The 20273-nt window shown below is 44.1% G+C and overlaps 1 protein-coding gene across 1 annotated transcript; it reads left to right on the top strand.

The window, feature by feature from the left end:
- The first annotated feature begins 14180 nt into the window (after window positions 1-14180).
- Window positions 14181-18048, top strand: LOC119298338 (protein TPR1-like). The gene is made up of 12 exons (XM_037575780.1): window positions 14181-14289; window positions 14439-14548; window positions 14684-14753; window positions 14860-14933; window positions 15033-15128; window positions 15211-15303; window positions 15549-15676; window positions 15773-16019; window positions 16097-16264; window positions 16357-16449; window positions 16567-16710; window positions 16834-18048. The coding sequence occupies exons 1-12, from the start codon at window positions 14208-14210 to the stop codon at window positions 18046-18048; spliced, it is 2520 nt and encodes an 839-aa protein (XP_037431677.1). The 5' UTR covers window positions 14181-14207.
- The last annotated feature ends 2225 nt before the right edge of the window (window positions 18049-20273 follow it).

Below are 20273 nucleotides of genomic sequence, written 5' to 3'. Positions count from 1 at the left end.
CAATACAAATGATGGTAATAAATAAAATAGTGAATGTTGTTATTTACGTACTTCATATTGTTCGTTAGAGTACCCGCCCCGCTCACAGGTCATGTGACAGATGGACTCGCAGACGTAGTATCCACAGAAATCATTCCCTTTTTCCTGCCACAACCACTTTACAAGAAATAGAGGTCAATCAAACTGATAAGCAAGAATGCTAAATGGTATTGATGAAACTAATGCTTGAATCACTAGGAGATGCGCGGAACATGCTACTATAGTACTTACTTTCGGGTGTCTAAATTCCAGCTCCTTCGGCAGTACCGGAACTGTTTTGGTGAATTTTCTCCAAACCCTGCCGGACAAAGAAAACAATTACTTGATATCAGGAAATGAACAAAGTTGTTGATATGGTGGATAATGATCGATTTAACTTACTTCTTGAGGATTTCAGTCATGTCCGCATACTCCTGGGGATCTTTTCGTTTAGAGTCCAAGACGGTTACTACTCCCTGCTCAAGCCTAATCTCTAGGAGAATATAGTGGAAACTGCACATGCATGCATAACTCATCAATTACATTACTATAACCTGGACTAATATATAAGGGAAACCGAATATGCATAAGACGGTAACACTCACTTGAAGTTGTAAGGAAATAGTATTATATCTTTGTTTTTTTTTTTAATGATCGTAGCAAGTTGGCCTCGGTATCTCCGGGACGATGTTGAACCTCAGTTGCATCTATGAGATATGTGTTAATGAACCCAATATCACCGATTTGTCTTTTCTTCAATTCGACGATCTTCATTCTCCATAATATAGTGAGGATAATAATAAATACATGCAATGAAAGAGATGAGCTATATAGAGAGACTTAATGACAGAAGTAGTAGTACTTACAGACAGTAGCAGGTGATCGTTGTTTTATCGAGGGCCAATTGATTGAAAAACTGATAGAACTCCTCAAATGGAATAGGCAACAGTTCAATTCCAACGAGGTCATGCTCCGGTTTAACTCTCGCATACAAAGTACTCCTCCCCCTAGACTCTCTGCAGATTTTCAAGTACCAATCATGTAATCTTTGCATCATCGTTGTTAAATATTTTTCATCTTTGACGAGAGGCTTCCCGTACTCGTATCTGTGTATTTGCACCTCCATGGTATCATAATGTACATCGTCGGGCAGGTAATCGTCAACATTGCCATAACCGGGCACCATCCTCGGATCGACGATGTCGCTAGGCACCTTGAGGGGGGGGGGCACGATTGCTTCGCTTGTTCGCCGAGCTGGGCAATTTGTTTCCCAGCTGCTCGTTGTTCTTTCAGCCTTTGATCACTAACTGTACTTCCCGACCGCTCCGCTTCGGCCCATGTCTTTGCAATAATGCTCTCATAGTTGCCTTTCGACGGAGACTTGGGTGGTTTTGCCAGGGCAGCCAGAGTGCGCTTCACTTTCACCGGATCTACCTTCTCCTCTAGAGGTGTATGTCTCTTTGCTCTCAACCCTTGAAACCAGTCATCCACTTCAGTTCGCGCGATCTCGGCATTCTCCTCCGGGGTCCTCTCATATGGTAACTTCTCTGAAGTCTTCAGAGAAGGACCGAATCTGTATGTCCTCCCGCCTCTGGTTGTACTGCTAGACGCCACCGAGCAGACGGAGCGGTTGTCTTCTTTACTTGCTTACGAGGCGGAGGAGAAGGACTACGACACGCCGGAGCAGCTGGAGCGGCGGCAGGTCTCTTCCGCCCTTGCTGACGAGGCGGAGAAGGAGGAGGCTGGCTGCTCGGGCGCGTCGGCGCAGACGGAGAAGGAGGCGGAGTGCCACCATGCGCCGGAGAAGGAGCCGGCCGAGGGCCCTGATCGTCACTCGCCGGAGGAGGAGGAGGTGGAGGAGGCGGAGTGCCCTGACTCGCCGGAGGAGGAGGAGGAGGCGGAGGCATCCAGTTCGGAAGGTTGATGAGCTCCTTCCGCCATAGGCATGGAGTCTTCAGAGCAGACCCCAGCCGATCTCCCCTTCACCGGTAGGGTGGTCAAGCTGGAGGTCCTCAAATCCCTCCGTTATTTCATCCACCATCACCCTAGCATATCCTTCTGGAATCGGCCGGCAGTGAAAAGTTGCGCCGGGTTCAGTAGGATAAACAGAGCCAACAGCCGCCTTGACCTTCAAATTCATCCATTGCGTCATAAGGTGGCAATTTTGAGACTCCATGATAGCATCCACGGGATAGCTGGCAGGAGCCATCAAGGCATGCTCCGGCTGAAGCAGCTCGGTGGAAGCCACGCTGCTTCTGCGCTGAGATGGCGGGGTAGCTTCGGGGGAGGCTTCGGCAGTACGTTTGCTGCGATTTGCTTCTCGTTCCTCTATCGCATCTACCCTTGCTTGCAGCGCCTGCATTTGGGTCTGCTGCACTTTTTTCCTCCTCTCATGGGATTTGTAACCGCCTGCGTCCGGAAACCCAACCTTCCACGGAATGGAGCCTGGCGTGCCTCGTGTCCGTCCAGGGTGCTCAGGATTCCCGAGGGCCATTGTGAGCTCGTTGTTCTCTCTGTCTGGAAAGAACTTCCCTTGCTGCGCTACTTCGATATACTGCTTAAGCTTCCTTACTAGTATGTCCATTTGACCGTTCATCCAAATGCACTTCCCTGTTACAGGGTCCAAGGTTCCGCCAGCCCCGAAGAACCAAGTCCGGCAACGGTCTGGCCATCTAATTATCTCTGGTTCGATCCCTTTATCAACCAGATCATTCTCAGTCTTGGCCCACTTAGGCCGGGCTACGAGGTAGCCACCTGACCCCGTGTGATGGTGAAGCATCTTCTTCACAGCATTTTGCTTGTTTGTCGTCGACATCTTCTTACTCTTTTCCGATGTCTTGTGGGCCACAAATGCGGGCCAGTGATCTCTGATCTTCTCATATCTGCCCTTGAATTCTGGTGTCTCATTATTTTCGACAAACTTATTCAGCTCTTTCTTCCACCTCCTGAATAGTTCTGCCATCCTCTTAAGAGCAAAAGACTTGATTAATTTCTCTTTAACTGGGTTCTCTGGATTATCCTCTGGCGGTAGGGTGAAATTTGACTTCAGCTCAGTCCAAAGATCATTTTTTTGCATATCATTGACATAAGACACCTCAGGGTCTTCTGTAGCCGGCTTAAACCATTGCTGGATGTTTATCGGGATCTTGTCCCTAACCAGAACCCCGCACTGAGCAACAAATGCACTCTTTGTCCGGAGGGGTTCAATCGGTTGGCCGTTGGGCGCGATTGCTATGATCTCAAACTTTTCATCCGAGCTCAACTTTTTCTTTGGGCCTCGTCTCTTTACCAAAGTTGTGCTCGATCCGGAGGGCTAGAAAAAAGAACAAAGACTTAATTAATATGTGTACATACCAAAACAATGAATGCATCAATCAGCTAGTCAACACAGGCTTAACTAATATATATACCTGGCCGGACTCGGTTCGGTCACCGGAGCCGTCATCACGGTCTCCTTCTTGCACCGGCATTGGGTCACCGGAGCCGTCCTCATATTCTTATTCTTGCACCGGCATTAGGTCACCATAGCCAGCTTGTTCACCCTCTCCTTCCAGACCATCGGTTTCGTTGAGAAACAACGAGACGGCATCACTTCCTTCTGCGATTATGTCCCTCAACAACGCTTCTTTTGCTTCGTCTAGGGCGGTGTCCATAGTTTCTACAAATATTTACAACATGGCAATTATTATTCAAACATGACAGATGGATATATTAGTGCCAAACGTAGAACTAGCTACCTAATCATAGTAAGCTATCGGGAGGGGGTATATATCGACAACGACGACACTACATCTATGTCCCTCGACGACCCTCGTTCCTGATAAAAAAAGAAGAAGAAAAAAAAGAGGAGAAGAAAGAATAGAGGAGAAGAACTCCTCTATTCTTTCTTCTCTTTTTTTTCTTCTTCCTCTTCTTTTTTTATCCTCTTCTTCCTCTCATGTTCGAGAGCATCGCCGAGGGGTCGGGAGGTTGCCTAGTGTCAAAGGATTCAACAAAACCATGTCTTCATCATTAGGCGAAAGTAACATGTGCATGATGGTACGAAGCTCTCCAAAGTTATTTTGGAACGGAGTCCTAGATAGGATAATTCGCTTTTTGGTACAAAGTTCAGCAAGAACCTTCCAAATATCGTTATTTGGGAGGCCTTTGCTGAAATTCATACAAGAAGGCAATTTATCCTATCCGGGACACCATTCCAAAATAATTTTGGAGGACTTCGTCATGCCCTGGTTACTTTTGGCTAATGATGAAGCCATGTATTTCTTCAATACTTTGACACTAGGAAACCTCTCTCGACCCCTCGGCGATCCTCGACCCCTCGAACCCTCGACGACCCTGGAACCCTCGACCCCTCGGCAATCCTCTTCTTCCTCTCATGTTTGAGAGGATCGCCGAGGGGTCGGGAGGTTGCGTAGTGTCAAAGGATTTAACAAAACCATGTCTTCATCATTAGGCGAAAGTAACATGTGCATGATGGTACGAAGCTCTCCAAAGTTATTTTGGAACGGAGTCCTAGATAGGAGAATTCGCTTTTTGATACAAAGTTCAGCAAGAACCTTCCAAATATCGTTATTTGGAAGGCATTTGCTGAAATTCATACAAAAAGGCAAATTATCCTATCCGGGACACCATTCCAAAATAATTTTGGAGGACTTCGTCATGCCCTGGTTACTTTCGGCTAATGATGAAGCCATGGATTTCTTCAATACTTTGACACTAGGAAATCTCTCTCGACCCCTCGGCGATCCTCGACCCCTCGAACCCTCGACGACCCTGGAACCCTCGACCCCTAGACGACCCTGGAACCCTCGACCCTCGACCCTATAGAACCCTCGAACCCTCGACCCTGAAACCCTCGACCCTTGACCCCTTAACGACCCTCGACCCTAGTTCCCGACCCTCGACCCCTCGGCGATCCTCGGCACCCTCGTTCCCGATAAAAATTAAGAAGAAGAAGAAAAAAAAGAGGAGAAAAAAAGGAGAAGAAGCTCCTCTATTCCTTCTTCTTCTCCTCTTTTTTTCTTCTTCTTCCTCTTCTTCCTCTCCTCGTCTTCTCCTTCTTCTTCTCCTTCTTTCTCTACTTATTTTCCTTTTCCTTATTTTACTTTTTCCTCTCCACTAACATAAAATGCACTAACCTAAAATGCAACAAACATAAAATGCACTAAATCGATCAACTAACCTAAAATCAGTGATAAAATGCACTAACCTAAAATCGATATCTACTAACAACTGAAAAAAATTAATACATATATGAAAAAATGCATATATGAAAAAAAAACATCATCATATCATCAACAGAAAAAAATAGTATTTTTTCTAAAAATCTATCTTTTGCATATATACATCAACATATATATACACTAACCTAAAATGCACAAAAATGCTATCGGAGAGGGGGTATATCGACCCCCCTCATGTATCCACATACATACATCTATACATACATACATTTCTCATATATACATACATATATTTCTCATATATAAGTTTTTCTTCTTCTTCCTTTCTTCCTTCTTCCTAGCTAGATATATAAATTTTTGCATATATAAAATACATATATACTTGCATATATGTATAAATTTTTGCATATATAAACTTTTGCATATATAAAGTTTTTCTAAAATCTAACTTTTGCATATATGAACATATATACACAGAGAACATATACATATATGCACATTTTTATAATAATGAAAAAAATAAGAGGAAAGGGCGCTGGCGGCCGGACCAAAGGTGGCGGCGTGTGGTCGGGGCGACGGCGACGGGGTTGGGGAAGGGGCGGCGCACGCGGCGACGGCGACGGGCTCGGGGAAGGGGCGGCGCGCGCGACGACGACTACGGGGTCGGGGAACGGGTGGCGCACGCGGCGACGACGACGGGGTCGGGGCAGGGGCGGCGCGCGCGGCGACGGCGATGGTGTCGGGGCCGGCAGGGGCGGCGGGCGCGGCGACGGTGTCGGGGCAGTGGCTCAGCGGCGGCGACGGTGAGGTGGACCAGCCTGACGGCGTTGGGGCAGGGCTCGGCGGTGACGGCGACGAGGAGCAGAAGGCGTCGAGGCGAGAAGAAACAGATGAATTTTGGCGAAAACTGCAAAGTGATGTATATATAGCAAGAGCATTGGTCCTTGTTGGTGCTACGACCCGGGACTAATGCCCCCCTTTAGTCCCGGTTGGTGCCACCAACCGGGACCAACCGCCGCCTAACAGATTGACCCATTTGCACTTAAACAAAGGGGCCTTAAAATCAGGTCCGTAGTCAAGTTCCCATATGTCCACTATGTAACCATAGTATGTATCCTTTCCGCTTTCGGTTGCTGCATCAAAGCGGACAGCACTGTTTTGGTTGGTGCTCTTTTGATCTTGGGCGATCGTGTAAAATGTATTCCCATTTATCTCGTATCCTTTGTAAGTCAATACAGTCAAAGATGGTCCCCTGGACAACAAGTACAACTCATCACAAACAGTGTTGTCACCTCTGAGACGTGTTTCCAACCAACTGCTGAAAGTCCTGATGTGTTCACATGTAATCCAGTCGTCGCACTGCTTCGGGTGTTTGGAGCACAGACTGTTCTTGTGTTCATCGACATACGGGGTCACCAAGGTAGAGTTCTGTAGAACTGCGTAGTGTGCTTGAGACCAAGAATATCCGTCCCTGCATATTATTGAGTCTCTTTCAAGAGTGCCTTTTCCAGTCAGTCTTCCCTCATACCGCGATTTAGGGAGACCTATCTTATTAAGGCCAGGGGTGAAGTCAACACAAAACTCGATAACATCCTCTGTTTGATGGCCCATGGAGATGTTTCCTTCTGGCCTAGCGCGATTACGGACATATTTCTTTAGGACTCCCATGAACCTCTCAAAGGGGAACATATTGTGTAGAAATACGGGCCCCAGGATGACAATCTCGTCGACTAGATGAACTAGGACGTGCGTCATGATATTGAAGAAAAATGGTGGGAACACCAGCTCGAAACTGACAAGACATTGCGCCACATCACTCCTTAGCCTTGGTACGATTTCTGGATCGATCACCTTCTGAGAGATTGCATTGAGGAATGCACATAGCTTCACAATGGCTAATTGGACGTTTTCCGGTAGAAGCCCCCTCAATGCAACCGGAAGCAGTTGCGTCATAATCACGTGGCAGTCATGAGACTTTAGGTTATGAAACTTTTTCTCTGGCATATTTATTATTCCCTTTATATTCGACGAGAAGCCAGTCGCGACCTTCATACTGAGCAGGCATTCAAAGAAGATTTCTTTCTCTTCTTTCGTAAGAGCGTAGCTGGCAGGACCTTTATACTGCTTCAGAGGCATGCCGTCTTTTTCGTGCAAACGTTGCAGATCCTCCCGTGCCTCAGGTGTATCTTTTGTCTTCCCATACACGCCCAAGAAGCCTAGCAGGTTCACGCAAAGGTTCTTCGTCACGTGCATCACGTCGATTGAGGAGCGGACCTCTAGGTCTTTCCAGTATGGTAGGTCCTAAAATATAGATTTCTTCTTCCACATGGGTGCGTGTCCCTCAGTGTCATTCGGAACAGCTAGTCCACCGGAACCCTTTCCAAAGATTACGTAGTGTAAATCATTGACCACAGCAAGCACGTGATCACCGGTGCGCATGGCGTGCTTCTTCCGGTGATCTGCCTCGCCTTTGAAATGCTTGCCTTTCTTTCGACATTGATGGTTGGTCGGAAGAAATCGACGATGGCCCAGGTACACATTCTTCCTGCATTTGTCCATGTATATACTTTCAGTGTCATCTAAATAGTGCGTGCATGCGTGGTATCCTTTGTCTGTCTGTCCTGAAAGGTTACTGAGAGCGGGCCAATCGTTGATGGTCACGAACAGCAACGCCTTAAGGTTAAATTCCTCCTGTCTGTGCTCATCCCACGTATGTACACCGTTTTCATTCCACAGCTGTAAAAGTTCTTCAACTAATGGCCTTAGGTACACATCAATTTCGTTGCCGGGTTGCTTAGGGCCTTGGATGAGAACTGACATCATAATGAACTTCCGCTTCATGCACATCCAAGGAGGAAGGTTATACATACATAGAGTCACGGGCCAGGTGTTGTGATTGCTGCTCTGCTCCCTGAAAGGATTAATGCCATCCGCGCTTAAAGCAAACCATACATTTTTTGGCTCCTTTGCAAACTCATTCCAGTACTTTCTCTTGATTTTTCTCCACTGCGACCCGTCAGCGGGTGCTCTCAACTTCCCATCTTTCTTTCGGTTCTCACTGTGCCATCGCATCAACTTGGCATGCTCTTCGTTTTTGAACAGACGTTTCAACCGTGGTATTATAGGAGCATACCACATCACCTTCGCAGGAACCCTCTTCCTGGGGGGCTCGCCGTCAACATCACCAGGGTCATCTCGTCTGATCTTATACCGCAATGCACCGCATACCGGGCATGCGTTCAGATCCTTGTATGCACCGCGGTAGAGGATGCAGTCATTAGGGCATGCATGTATCTTCTCCACCTCCAATCCTAGAGGGCATACGACCTTCTTTGTTGCGTATGTACTGTCGGGCAATTCGTTATCATTTGGAAGCTTCTTCTTCAATATTTTCAGTAGCTTCTCAAATCCTTTGTCTGCCACAGCATTCTCTGCCTTCCACTGCAGCAATTCCAGTACGGTACCGAGCTTTGTGTTGCCATCTTCGCAATTGGGGTATAACCCTTTTTGTGATCCTCTAACATGCGATCGAACTTCAGCTTCTTCTTTTGACTAATGCATTGCGCCCTTGCATCGACAATGACCCGGCGGAGATCATCATCATCGGGCACATCGTCTGGTTCCTCTTGATCTTCAGCAGCTTCACCCGTTGCAGTATCATTGGGCACATCGTCTGGTTCCTCTTGATCTTCACCAGCTCCCCCCGTTGCAGCATCACCGTATTCATGGGGCACATAGTTGTCATCATAGTCTTCTTCTTTGCCGTCTTCCATCATAACCCTTATTTCTCCGTGCCTCATCCAAACATTATAGTGTGGCATGAAACCCTTGTAAAGCAGGTGAGAGTGAAGGATTTTCCGGTTAGAGTAAGACCTCGTATTCCCACATTCAGTGCATGGACAACATATAAAACCATTCTGCTTGTTTGCCTCATCCGCATCGAGAAACTCATGCACGCCCTTAATGTACTCGCGGGTGTGTCTGTCAATGTATATCCATTGCCGGTTCATCTGCGTGCATTATATATAATTAAGTGTCCAAATTAATAGAAGTTCATCATCACATTAAAACCAAAGTGCATACATAGTTTTCATCTAACAACATATAGCTCTCCAGAGCATCCAATTAATTAAACCATACATTGAAACTATGTAAAACATTTCAATGCGAAAACAAATGCGATCATAATCGCAACCAAGGTAACAATTGATCCAACGACATAATGATATCAAGCCTCGGTATGAATGACATATTTTCTAATCTTTCTAATCTTCAAGCGCATTGCATCCATCTTGATCTTGTGATCATCGACGACATCCGCAACATGCAACTCCAATATCATCTTCTCCTCCTTAATTTTTTTATTTTTCCTTCAACAAATTGTTTTCTTCTTCAACTAAATTTAACCTCTCGACAATAGGGTCGGTTGGCATTTCCGATTCACATATATCCTAGATAAATAAAATCTATGTCACATTGGTCGGCATAATTTTTATAAACAATAAATGAACCAATAGTTATAAACATAATATACATACCACATCCAAATCATAGACAGGACGAGGGCCGACGGGGGCGGATACCAAAACCATCGCACTATATATGATGCAATAATAAATGTAAGAAATGATACAAGTATCTATCTAAACATACAAGTAAGAATATTTTTCCTTTCAGAAAGAAGATAAGAACAAGAGGCTCACCACGGTGGTGTCAGTGATGAGATCGGCGCGGGTGATCGACGGCAGTGAAGACGGCGACGGGGCGTGACGGACCGCTAAATCTAGACAAATCTCGAGGAAAATGAAGTTTGAAGGTCGAGCTTCGAGAGGAGAAAGCTTAAGTAGTGTGGCTCGGGCATTCCATCGAACACCTCATGTGCATAGGAGGTGAGCTAGAGCACCACAAAGCCCTCTCCCCCTCGTATATATAGGCACCTCATTGGTCCCGGTTGGTGACATGAGCCGGGACTAAAGGGGAGTCTTTGGTACCGGTTCAAGCCACCAACCAGGACCAATGGTGGTGGGCCAGGAGCGAGGCCCATTGGTCCCGGTTCATCCCACCAACCGGGACCAAAAGGTCCAGATGAACCGGGACCAATGGCCCACGTGGCCCAGCCGGCCCCCTGGGCTCACGAACCGGGACCAATGCCCATATTGGTCCCGGTTCTAGACTGAACCGGGACTAATGGGCTGACCCGGCCTGGACCAAAGCCCTGTTTTCTACTAGTGGGGAACGTCTCCTTCCACTGAAAGCGCATCGCCGGAAATCCTGAAATAAATCCAGGAATAATGCGAGCATCAGGATTTGAACCCTAGTGGTTGGGAATACCACTGTCCACCTAACCAACTCAACCACAGGTTGATTCGCGCGTGATTAGTCAGGATTGTTTATTGAGACAAACAGCAACGGAAGGGATGGAGTAGGGTGGGAAATAGGCTTTGCAGGAGTAGGCCTGACAGGAGAGCTATGGTTGCAGAAGTACGCATGCAAGCATATGTGCTGTGTTGATCCATCAGCTTCTTATGAAATGACAACTCAGAGGTGCCGTTTTAATGGCCGAGGGGGGCGGTGGTGTCAGGACATGCAGAGAGTGCACGTCTCGCAACAGTTTTTGTTGCTCGTTTTCAGACGATTCCTTCACCAAATTATTTTTTACTCTCTCTGACTCATCATATTATACTAATTAACCAGGGTCTTGGTTCAGTTTCCAGATCAGGGACGATTGATCCTAGAATTTCTAGACCATGAACAGCCGCACGTCCCTCTATTACTTCGATCGGAGAGTTATGGCCATGGTTGGAACTTGGAATCAACGCGTCCCAGCCACGATGCCATCTCTGCCGATCTGAGTGGATTCCATTGGCACCGGGCGGTGTGTTTCTATGCGAGGGGTTGAAGACGAACGCAGGTTTGGGGGTGTGGTCTTGTCGTTGGTTTGAAAAACGGGCCGACATGTCTATCATCTCTTTCGATGGTATTGGCCGGTGACAGAGGCTATGGATTCTGCCTATCATAAACAGTAGCGATCTAGGCCCAGATGCGTTTCAAATAATTTCAGTCTACCGCGCTTACTATTCACCTAGTCTGCAAATCCAAACAGTGGTGCAAAGACCCGCACATATCTCAAGGAGCTGGGTACTGCTTGGGTGGTCATGATAACAGGGTGTCTAGGCACCCGGAACCTAAAAATACACTCTCTTTGCCAGAAGCTTCCATAGCTGCAATGGAATCATCAATTTATACATCAAGTCAGCTGTGTATGGGTCTCTTCACCCTTTCTCCTATGTACATATGATAGGCATGCTTGTGCTTCCTTTAGAAAAAAATCTCATCTAAATTTCATTGTATGTCAACCTGGGAATGGGGACAAGCCTGCACTGCACCGAAGCCAAACCACACCCATGTACAAATCATCTCACTCCCATACCATACCAACTCAATCCACTGATAAGCGTCTAGACTCCAATCCGCCCAATCCATTTCACATTTGTGATTTCAACTCAATCTATTCTCCATTTAGAAACCTTGGATGCCCAACAAAGCTGTGCACGACTCCCGCCAAACGGTAGAGCTCAGAGTGACACTGGTCAGCTAACTAACTCGTATGATAATTTCCATAACTGAGTCATGAGTATGGCTGTCCATACAGTGGACATTTCCCTTCCATATAATTCTACATGAACCCTTCACTGAGTGCAGTACGGCACATAAAAGAAGAATCTAAAATAAGGTGCAATATACTAAATTTTCCTCACATGGTATTTCCAGATGCAGCACAATATTTTCACAACAAAAGGAAAAATATAATGAAAGTGTTCTGGAGCATCTCCATGTATTAATAATAAAAAATATGGCGATAATAAAAATCTGATTTAAGGCACTGCAGTAGAGAGTGACGGCGACGGCGAAAGGTATCTTCAAATTAGCCATGCCCACAATCAATAGTACTACATGATGGTAAGCATAGATCTGTTGACAATCGACAAACCTGCCGAAAATAAATGTTCGGCATAGAAGAACAATTATTTCTTGACATGGAAAACAGAATTATCTTTTATTCCTACACATATCAGCATTCCACATGTGCCAGCAAGGAAGGAAGTCTCTTAAGATGGTTAGAGAAAAAAACATGGTTAGAAACTCATGAAACTAATGGCACATGATGGATCCGGTGCATCAGAATTTAATACCAGCAGAAATTTCATTATCTTCCTAGGTACAATAGAATCACTAGTTACCCATACAAGATAGCAGCACCATACAAAGTGAAAGAATTGCATTTCAGCATGGTAGCAACATCACACTACTTCTCATTTTAGCATAGTATCGGCAGGCTGATGCAAGATGACCTCAAATGGAGCTTTAGTATCTCCAGATGTGCAGTTTGGGATCAGGCCGCAGCACACCAGATAGTTAATCTATGTTGCCTGGATACTTGGATACGTATCGGATATGTGATAAAGGGATACACCTGATACATCAATTTTTCTTTAAAAACTAGGATACAGGGATAAGTTTGTATATAGATCTTAATTATTAAAAATTAAAACAATAAGGGGTTTTGATAGGAAGCGTTACCTTTTTGTTGAATTGATGAAGTCTTCCAGCAAATATTCCAGGTTTCCTTTAGATCATCTGACCTTCCAAATGGAAACATTACATCAAAACGTAGTAAATTAGTACAGCAGTAAATACTAATAACAAATGAAATGGTTAGATACATCATGCTTACAATGTAATCAATGGAGTCTTCAAAAAATATTGTAGTTCTTCATTCAATGATTCATTCATTTTCCTTCGATGGATGATGTATCAATAAAATTGCTTAACAAACAAGGTAATCACATTCATAATTCTCACATCACACTCACACGCATATCAGTATCCAAAATGTATTGCACCAGTATGCCCACAAAAGGATACTTACAGGACACGTATCAGGGCAGTATCCGCATATCGGGGCAGTATCTGGCTGGATACGTGTGCTTCCGAAAGTATCTACGCAACATAGTCAGTAATCTACTGAACCCTCTCCAGTTCAGATGACTTTCTAGCTGAACCCGTTTGAACCATTGCCGTTTGAGAACCACACAAAAAAACAACCATTTGGACCCACGCGAACCCGCCCCAATCCCAGGTTGAGTCATATGCAAGAGCCGTGGTTACAAAATTTGCTTTAGACTGCAGTGCCAAAATGAATTTTGGCTATCTCTTCGTTGATGTATCGTTGTGTGGATATATTCAAGAGCGTTATGCCTATGCTTTGTTGATGTTATGGGCGTTCCTGAGACTTTATATACACCATGTACCAATTACAATATCTCAGTTGCTAGAAGCCGTTCCAAACACCAACAGATGGTTACAAATACAAAGTCTTCTCTACACCGCGATTACAGGAGGCTCATTTGGACAACCAGCTTGTGCTCTAGTTTGACTGTTTGTGTGGGTGCCTAAATGAGTTGTTTATTTTTTCTTTTCCTTTTTTCGTCAAAGGGTCCATGAGTTGGTTCTTTTGGTTCAATCCACTTCCATTTATGGTTAACATGAAATAGATGGGTCCATTTATTGAGTAAATAAGACATGTTCGTATTATGTTGTTAGGCAAGTTTGTTTATCGATACACAAATTTGTTAGGCCAATTTATTCACTTTAGTTAGACTCGTTAATTTTTTACCTTTACTACAAACCTAATGACCAACTTGGAAAAATTCATATGTTTTTCACTCCTTTGTTCTCCACCGGATTTCTATTTTATTCCTGTGTTTTCCTATTCCTGCATTTTTTCTATCCTATGAACCAAAGGGAGCCTAATATATGTCGATGTGATTTGTGACCTCAGTTCTATACTTATATAGTTATATTGCATTATTTATCAATCGGTTTCCCTGATGAAAATGCCCAACAATAATAGACCATAAAATTACAGAATCGGATCATCTGATGGAGAAACTGAGTCCCACTGGACATATTCCTCAACCTTCACGATCACTGGATGACCTTCCTATGAAAGTAGCTTGCACGCTATCACAGGGATCTAATGTAACTAGCATGGACTTTCATCCTTCTCGTCATACGCTACGACTAGGTATGGTCAAGGTTGCTAATTTACTATATCAGAAAAAACAAATGCAGTTGCAACTTTGCAAGTATAAAAGGTATTTCATGTGATTTGGGCGTGAATGTTCGGATTTCAACAGCTAATTGATTTTCTTGTCATGTTTACTGCTCAAATAGTTGGATCTGCTAATGGTGAATTTACACTCTGGGAGATCAGTATGCGTGAGAGGCTGCTCACAAAGCCCTTCGAAATTTGGGACATGCAAGCATGTTCAACACAATTTCAGGTAACTGAGCACAAGTTAAACTTCTGTATGTAATCTGCTCCTCTTTTCTTTTACTTGTAGTCATGTACTTTGTTTGCAAACCTACATGTTCTGATATTATATATGTGCCTCTTGTTTTATCTTGTATGAGAGAAGGGTGTCATGGCTAAAGACTCTTCCATGGCCATTAATCGAGTTACATGGAGCCCTGATGGAGACTTGATTGGTTAGTGTTAATATTTCAGTCTTCACCCAGTAACTCTATATTGCATTCATATGTTGTTCGTATGGTGCTCCATTGTTGTTTAAGCATACTTTTTCTTTTCTTTTAGGTGTTGCATTTACAAAGCATTTGATCCATCTGCATGCATACCGGCATCCAAATGAAACATATCAATTTGTAGAGGTTTGTTCTTCTAATTGCCTTTGAACTTCAATTATATAGATGTTACATGTCATTATATTAAATGACTGTTGTTACTAACCCATTCATTCTTCATGTCAGATTGAGGCTCATTCTGGAAGAGTTAATGACATAGTTTTCTCTCGGTCACGTAAGCAACTTTATGTTGTCACTTGCGGAGATGACAAGCTGATAAAGGTATCTGACATGACTTAAATGGTTATCATCTATTTCCTTTTCGCCCAGCCTGGTCTGCCGTAACTTCCTTCCCATTTTGTAGGTCTGGGACATGCATGGGCAGAAAATTTATTCGTTTGAAGGGCATGAGGCACCTGTGTATTCTATTTGCCCTCATCACATAGACGAGGTTAAGGTGTGTGCTGTCTGAACACAATATTTACGCATTAACATCTCAGAATGCAACGGATATAGATGGTTGCTCGTTAGTCCATGCTTCAAAAGTTTACTCAAGTATAATCGAAGTGAGGCAGTACGAGCCATCATGAGGACGATGCTTGTATTTTGTACTCTGAGAGAGATTTATGAATGCATAGTTTTTTCAAGCACATCAGCCTTTATCTGGTGTACTGATACATAATTTTATTGTGTACCCTGCAGTTTATTTTCTCAATTTCCCTTGATGGGAAAATGAAGACATGGCTTTATGAGTATCTGGGAACTAAGCTGGACTTTGATGTTCCAGGAAAATGGTGTGGTGCAATTCTCAATAGTGCCGATGGCACTAGGTAAACATAGATGTGTTATTTTGCTCGCTAGAAGTGTTTCGAGTTATCATTGATGAGTTATCATTGATGTAATATTTACTTGTTGTCGATTTGAAGGTTGTTCTCTTGCGGAACAAGCAAAGAGGGGGACACACATTTAGTTGAGTGGAACCAAATTGAAGGATCTGTCGAGAGGTCATATTCTGGATTCCGTAAAAAACCATTTGGTGTAGCGCAGGGTGTCGTGCAGTTTGATACAGCTCGGAATCACATTTTAGCTGCTGGCGAAGATAACCAAATTATGTTTTGGGATGTCGATAACACCAACATGCTTACCTGCATTGAAGCTGGTGGAGGCTTGCCAGTGAGTTTTTGTTCCCTATTTTATTTTTCAACCTTTTTTCTCCGTTTGGTAATCTAACCTCCTGTAAATTTTAACAGAGCTTTCCACGATTAAGGTTCAATAAAGAAGGCAATCTGCTTGCTGTTAATACAGTAGATAGTGGTTTTAAGATACTTGCAAATACTGATGGGCTCAGATCTTTACCGGCTTTTGGTAATGTGCCTTCCGAAGTATTCAGATCGCCATATGAAGCTTCTGAGATGAAGGTAAGCACATATTTTTCGGCCTTCTATTGTCAGGACAGGTTGCGGGTATAGTTTTGAGAAAGTTTCTAACACTGAATAATTTAAATTAATAGGTCTCAGATCCTGCTATTGTCGCGAGCATCTCTCCTAACATTGGCCAAACTGATGACTTAGACACAAAATATCCTGCAAAGCCATCTCAAGTGGTATGCTGATCCAGAAGAAAAAAAATACTTTGACAAGTTTCATATGTTTTAATGCCTCCATGCTTACCTTATCAACAACAATCTAAGCATCATCTAACTTAATCATGATAATGATAGAATTGCAGTGATCGAGCATTTGGAAGCGTAGATAAAAAGCGAAGAATTTCAGAAGAAAAGTCTGATAAAGCGAAACCTTGGGAGCTGAAGGAGGTTCAGCAATTTTGTGTTGATACAATGCTAGAAACTGACCACGCCAGCAAGGTTCGTGCCATCTTATTCTTGATTGTTTGTTAGTACTTCTCATCATGGGCGTTTGGAGAAGGTTATCAACATTTGTTGGTCTCCAAGAATGATTCTTATGTGATGTCTGCATGTGCTGAAAAGGTATCCAAGGTGCTCGACGACGACAACCTCCTCAGGGAGATCATCATCCGCGTCGGCTTCCCAACCACCCTCGTCCATGCCGCCCTCATCTGCAAGCGCTGGTACCAGCATGCCTCCGAACCTGCCTTCCTCCGCCTTTTCCACGAGCGCCACCCACCCCGCCTCCTCGGCTTCTACATCGAGAACAGGAAGGATTATAACATGGCTTCTATTCGCTTCATCCCGATGCTACCTCAGCCCCCAGAGCTTTCGACCGTCATCCGCACTATGCAGAGCTACAGTTGGGGCTTCTACCACGGCGCCCCGGCCAACTTCCGCTGCTCCCGGAAAGGCAGAGTCCTCATCAGCTTGTACAACCTGGTCAACGACAACAATTTCACAAGTCGGGTGCACAGTCCATTATGTCCTGAGAGAGGCCTGGCTGTCGTCCCACCATTACCACACATCCAAATCCAGGACGATTATTACTATAGTATGCTCTTGGTGGAAGAAGCCGACAGTGTGTCCTACTTTCATGTGTTGCTTGTGGCTAACATGCAGAGAACAAAATATACGGTGCACGTAAATATGTTGCGACATGGTGATGGTGTGTGGCGCACATGTCTTACCTTCGACAAAGACCAACTTCTTGATCCGGAATGGGAACCAAAAGCTGTGCTCGCCAACAATAAAATCTACATAGCGAGCACACAGAACAGCATTGATTTCTTTGATTTGACTACCTCAAGCATCTCCACGGTTCAGCTCCCACATGGGGTGGAGTATGGCGATAGAGATACCATGTTGGCACCGGCTCATGATGCTTCTGATGTGTATCTCATCCATGCTAAGAATCTTCAGCTTGACATCTGGCTCCACAAGGGGGACAACTGGTTGCTGGTGGACACCATTTCTTTGCGTGACATGGTTGCTAATTTGAGGATTCCAGGTTGTGAGGTTGAGGATGAGCCCATTGCTCCTCTCTGGATAAACCATGTGGGGTCCTATGCTGAGTTTGTGTTCTTGGAGATGGGCCAATGCGCACTTCACTTAGATGTCAAGTGTAGGCAGTTGCGTAAAGTGTATGATATGACAGAAGAAGAACTGGATTTGGGTGATATCCATCCTCTTACAATGATTTGGCCGCCCATATTCCCTGCTCTCACTGATAACCTTGCAAGGTTTGCCTTTTGGCCTTTAGATGATTTGTATATTGCTTTTGTTGAGGTTACATAGTTTCGCTATATGCACGATGCATTGCACTGTTTTGTATAATCGTGGGATTGTGTTAATTAGTATAATAAGATCTAAACGCTCTTATATTTGTTTACGGAGGGAGTACTTGTTAAGTGACTAGATAATACTACTTTCCTTAAGATGTCTTGCAATCACTTGTGTAGCCAATTTAATGGACTAATATTACATGGTGTTTAATACCTACAAAAGTATAAAACATGTATCAGAGCTGAAAGTGTCTAGCCTTGTTACCATGTTGACCACTTTATTGTCCTGAAATATTATTACAAAACCTGGATTTTTAGCTTACTGTTTCTTAAATTTGGGTAATTTTTCACTGCCTACCTTTGAGCTGTGAACCTCAAGCTTATGAGATTGTTTTTGCTGAAGTTATGTATATGCAATTTTCTTTTCATATACTTTGCACAATATCATTTTTTCTTAAACTTATGCTTGAGTTTGTTAATACTTGTTTTTAAAAGAATGTTACTTAGTGGATCAGATTTTTTCTTGAACACAAGTGGATTGTCCATTTTACATGACTGAGCTTGTGCATGAACCATGGAAGTTTTCCTCAGGCACACATTTCTTCTTGTATGATCAGTTTTTTTATAATGGAATGCAACTATGAAATGGAAACATGCTAGTCTCCAATATGAGGACATTTAAGCTGTACTGGCTGGAGCTTTCGATAAAAGAAACTATGTTGATGGATCAAAGTTGATTATTTTGATTTACGCACATAACATTTGAGTGACCAATGATAATAAAATATTCTGATCCTGAATCATTCTTATGTTTCCTTGAAGGAGGGTATGAGGAAGCTTTTGGATGGTCAGCGACAAGGGCGTCATCAAGAAGAACAGGGAGCTGCATGCATTTCTTGAGTAGCAGTTCTAACTGTTTTTGTCATATCTCAATGTGGATTAGTGAGAATGTTATGTAATTAGTGATCTGGAGTCCAGATCGTTTAGCAAGTGAGTTATTTGCTGAGTTGAGGATGTCAGATTGCTCGGTTGCAGACGAGCCAGGTGGGGAACAATGCTGACTTTGTGTTCTTGTGTATGGGTCCAGGCATACTCTATCGATTTTCTATACTGTGCTTTCAGGATGTTGTATAATAGAATTTTCTGGAGCATGCCATCGCTTATACGGGTTTAAGATTATGCATTTTACATGTGACGTTGGCAGGCATATGATTATGCGTGTTTTTGGATCTAGATATATACAATGACACACCCATTCGCCTTTAACAGTAGATTTTAATAGTAGAGATAACTGGATCATCACGTGATCGGGGTGCTACTGCCCTGTATCTGAGAACCATTTATCCTTATATGGTTATGTTTGAAATGATCTCTGTGCTATACTACTACCTCAGTACCAAAATATATGACGTTTTGTTGGCTAAACTATCCTATAAAAGCGTCTTATATTTTGATACGGAAGGAGTAGTTAGCAATTGTACTTTTAAATGGAGGCAGGCGGTACCATTCTTCTTGGACTGTCACCCACACGGTGCTTAGCATTACCATTCTTCACTCACTCACACACATAAAGCTAGCAAAGTGATCTGGCTAGTACAGTGCAGGGGCTACATGAACCTGATGATGTTAGCAACCAGATATGCTACTTATCAGACTCTACTGTGATACTCCCTCCGTCCCAAAATAAGTGAGTCAACTTTATACTAACTTTAATACAAAGTTAGTGTAACAAAGTTAGTACAAAGTTGACTCACTTATTTTGAGACGGATGGAGTACTTTAGAAGACACCTAAGGCTTGTCCTAAATTATATTCTTTTTCTACACTACTATTAAACAAGAGAACATGTTTAGGGCGAACAAAAACTCTGCCGTTCCCACGCCCGTATGAGGGAAACAACCGCACCCTCGATTCCGTTCGCAGCTCCCTAATTTTCGGGCCGATTCCAACTGAATCGTGCCTCCTGATCCTTTTTTCTCTCCCCAGATCGAGAAAAACGGCGCCACCGCTCCTCCCTTCTTCTCCTTCTGTACACTTCCCCTTGACCCACCCCAAGTCGACCCTACCTCCGGTCGTCGCCCGCGCTCCTGCAAGCCATCGTTGACCTCCTCAGACGGTCAACCGTGCCCAAAGCCCTCCTTCGTTTTCTCCCGCCAGTCCAAAACTCGCGTCGCCGCTGACCGGCCCCTCGCCTCGCTCCGTTGCCCGCAGCCCCACACTGGCGCATCGCATCGCATGG

Source organism: Triticum dicoccoides, chromosome 5A, assembly GCF_002162155.2.
Source record: "Triticum dicoccoides isolate Atlit2015 ecotype Zavitan chromosome 5A, WEW_v2.0, whole genome shotgun sequence".
In the NCBI taxonomy this organism is placed as follows: domain Eukaryota; kingdom Viridiplantae; phylum Streptophyta; class Magnoliopsida; order Poales; family Poaceae; genus Triticum; species Triticum dicoccoides.
Note: the sequence above shows the minus strand (reverse complement) of the source record. Positions and strands in the feature narration are given on the sequence as shown.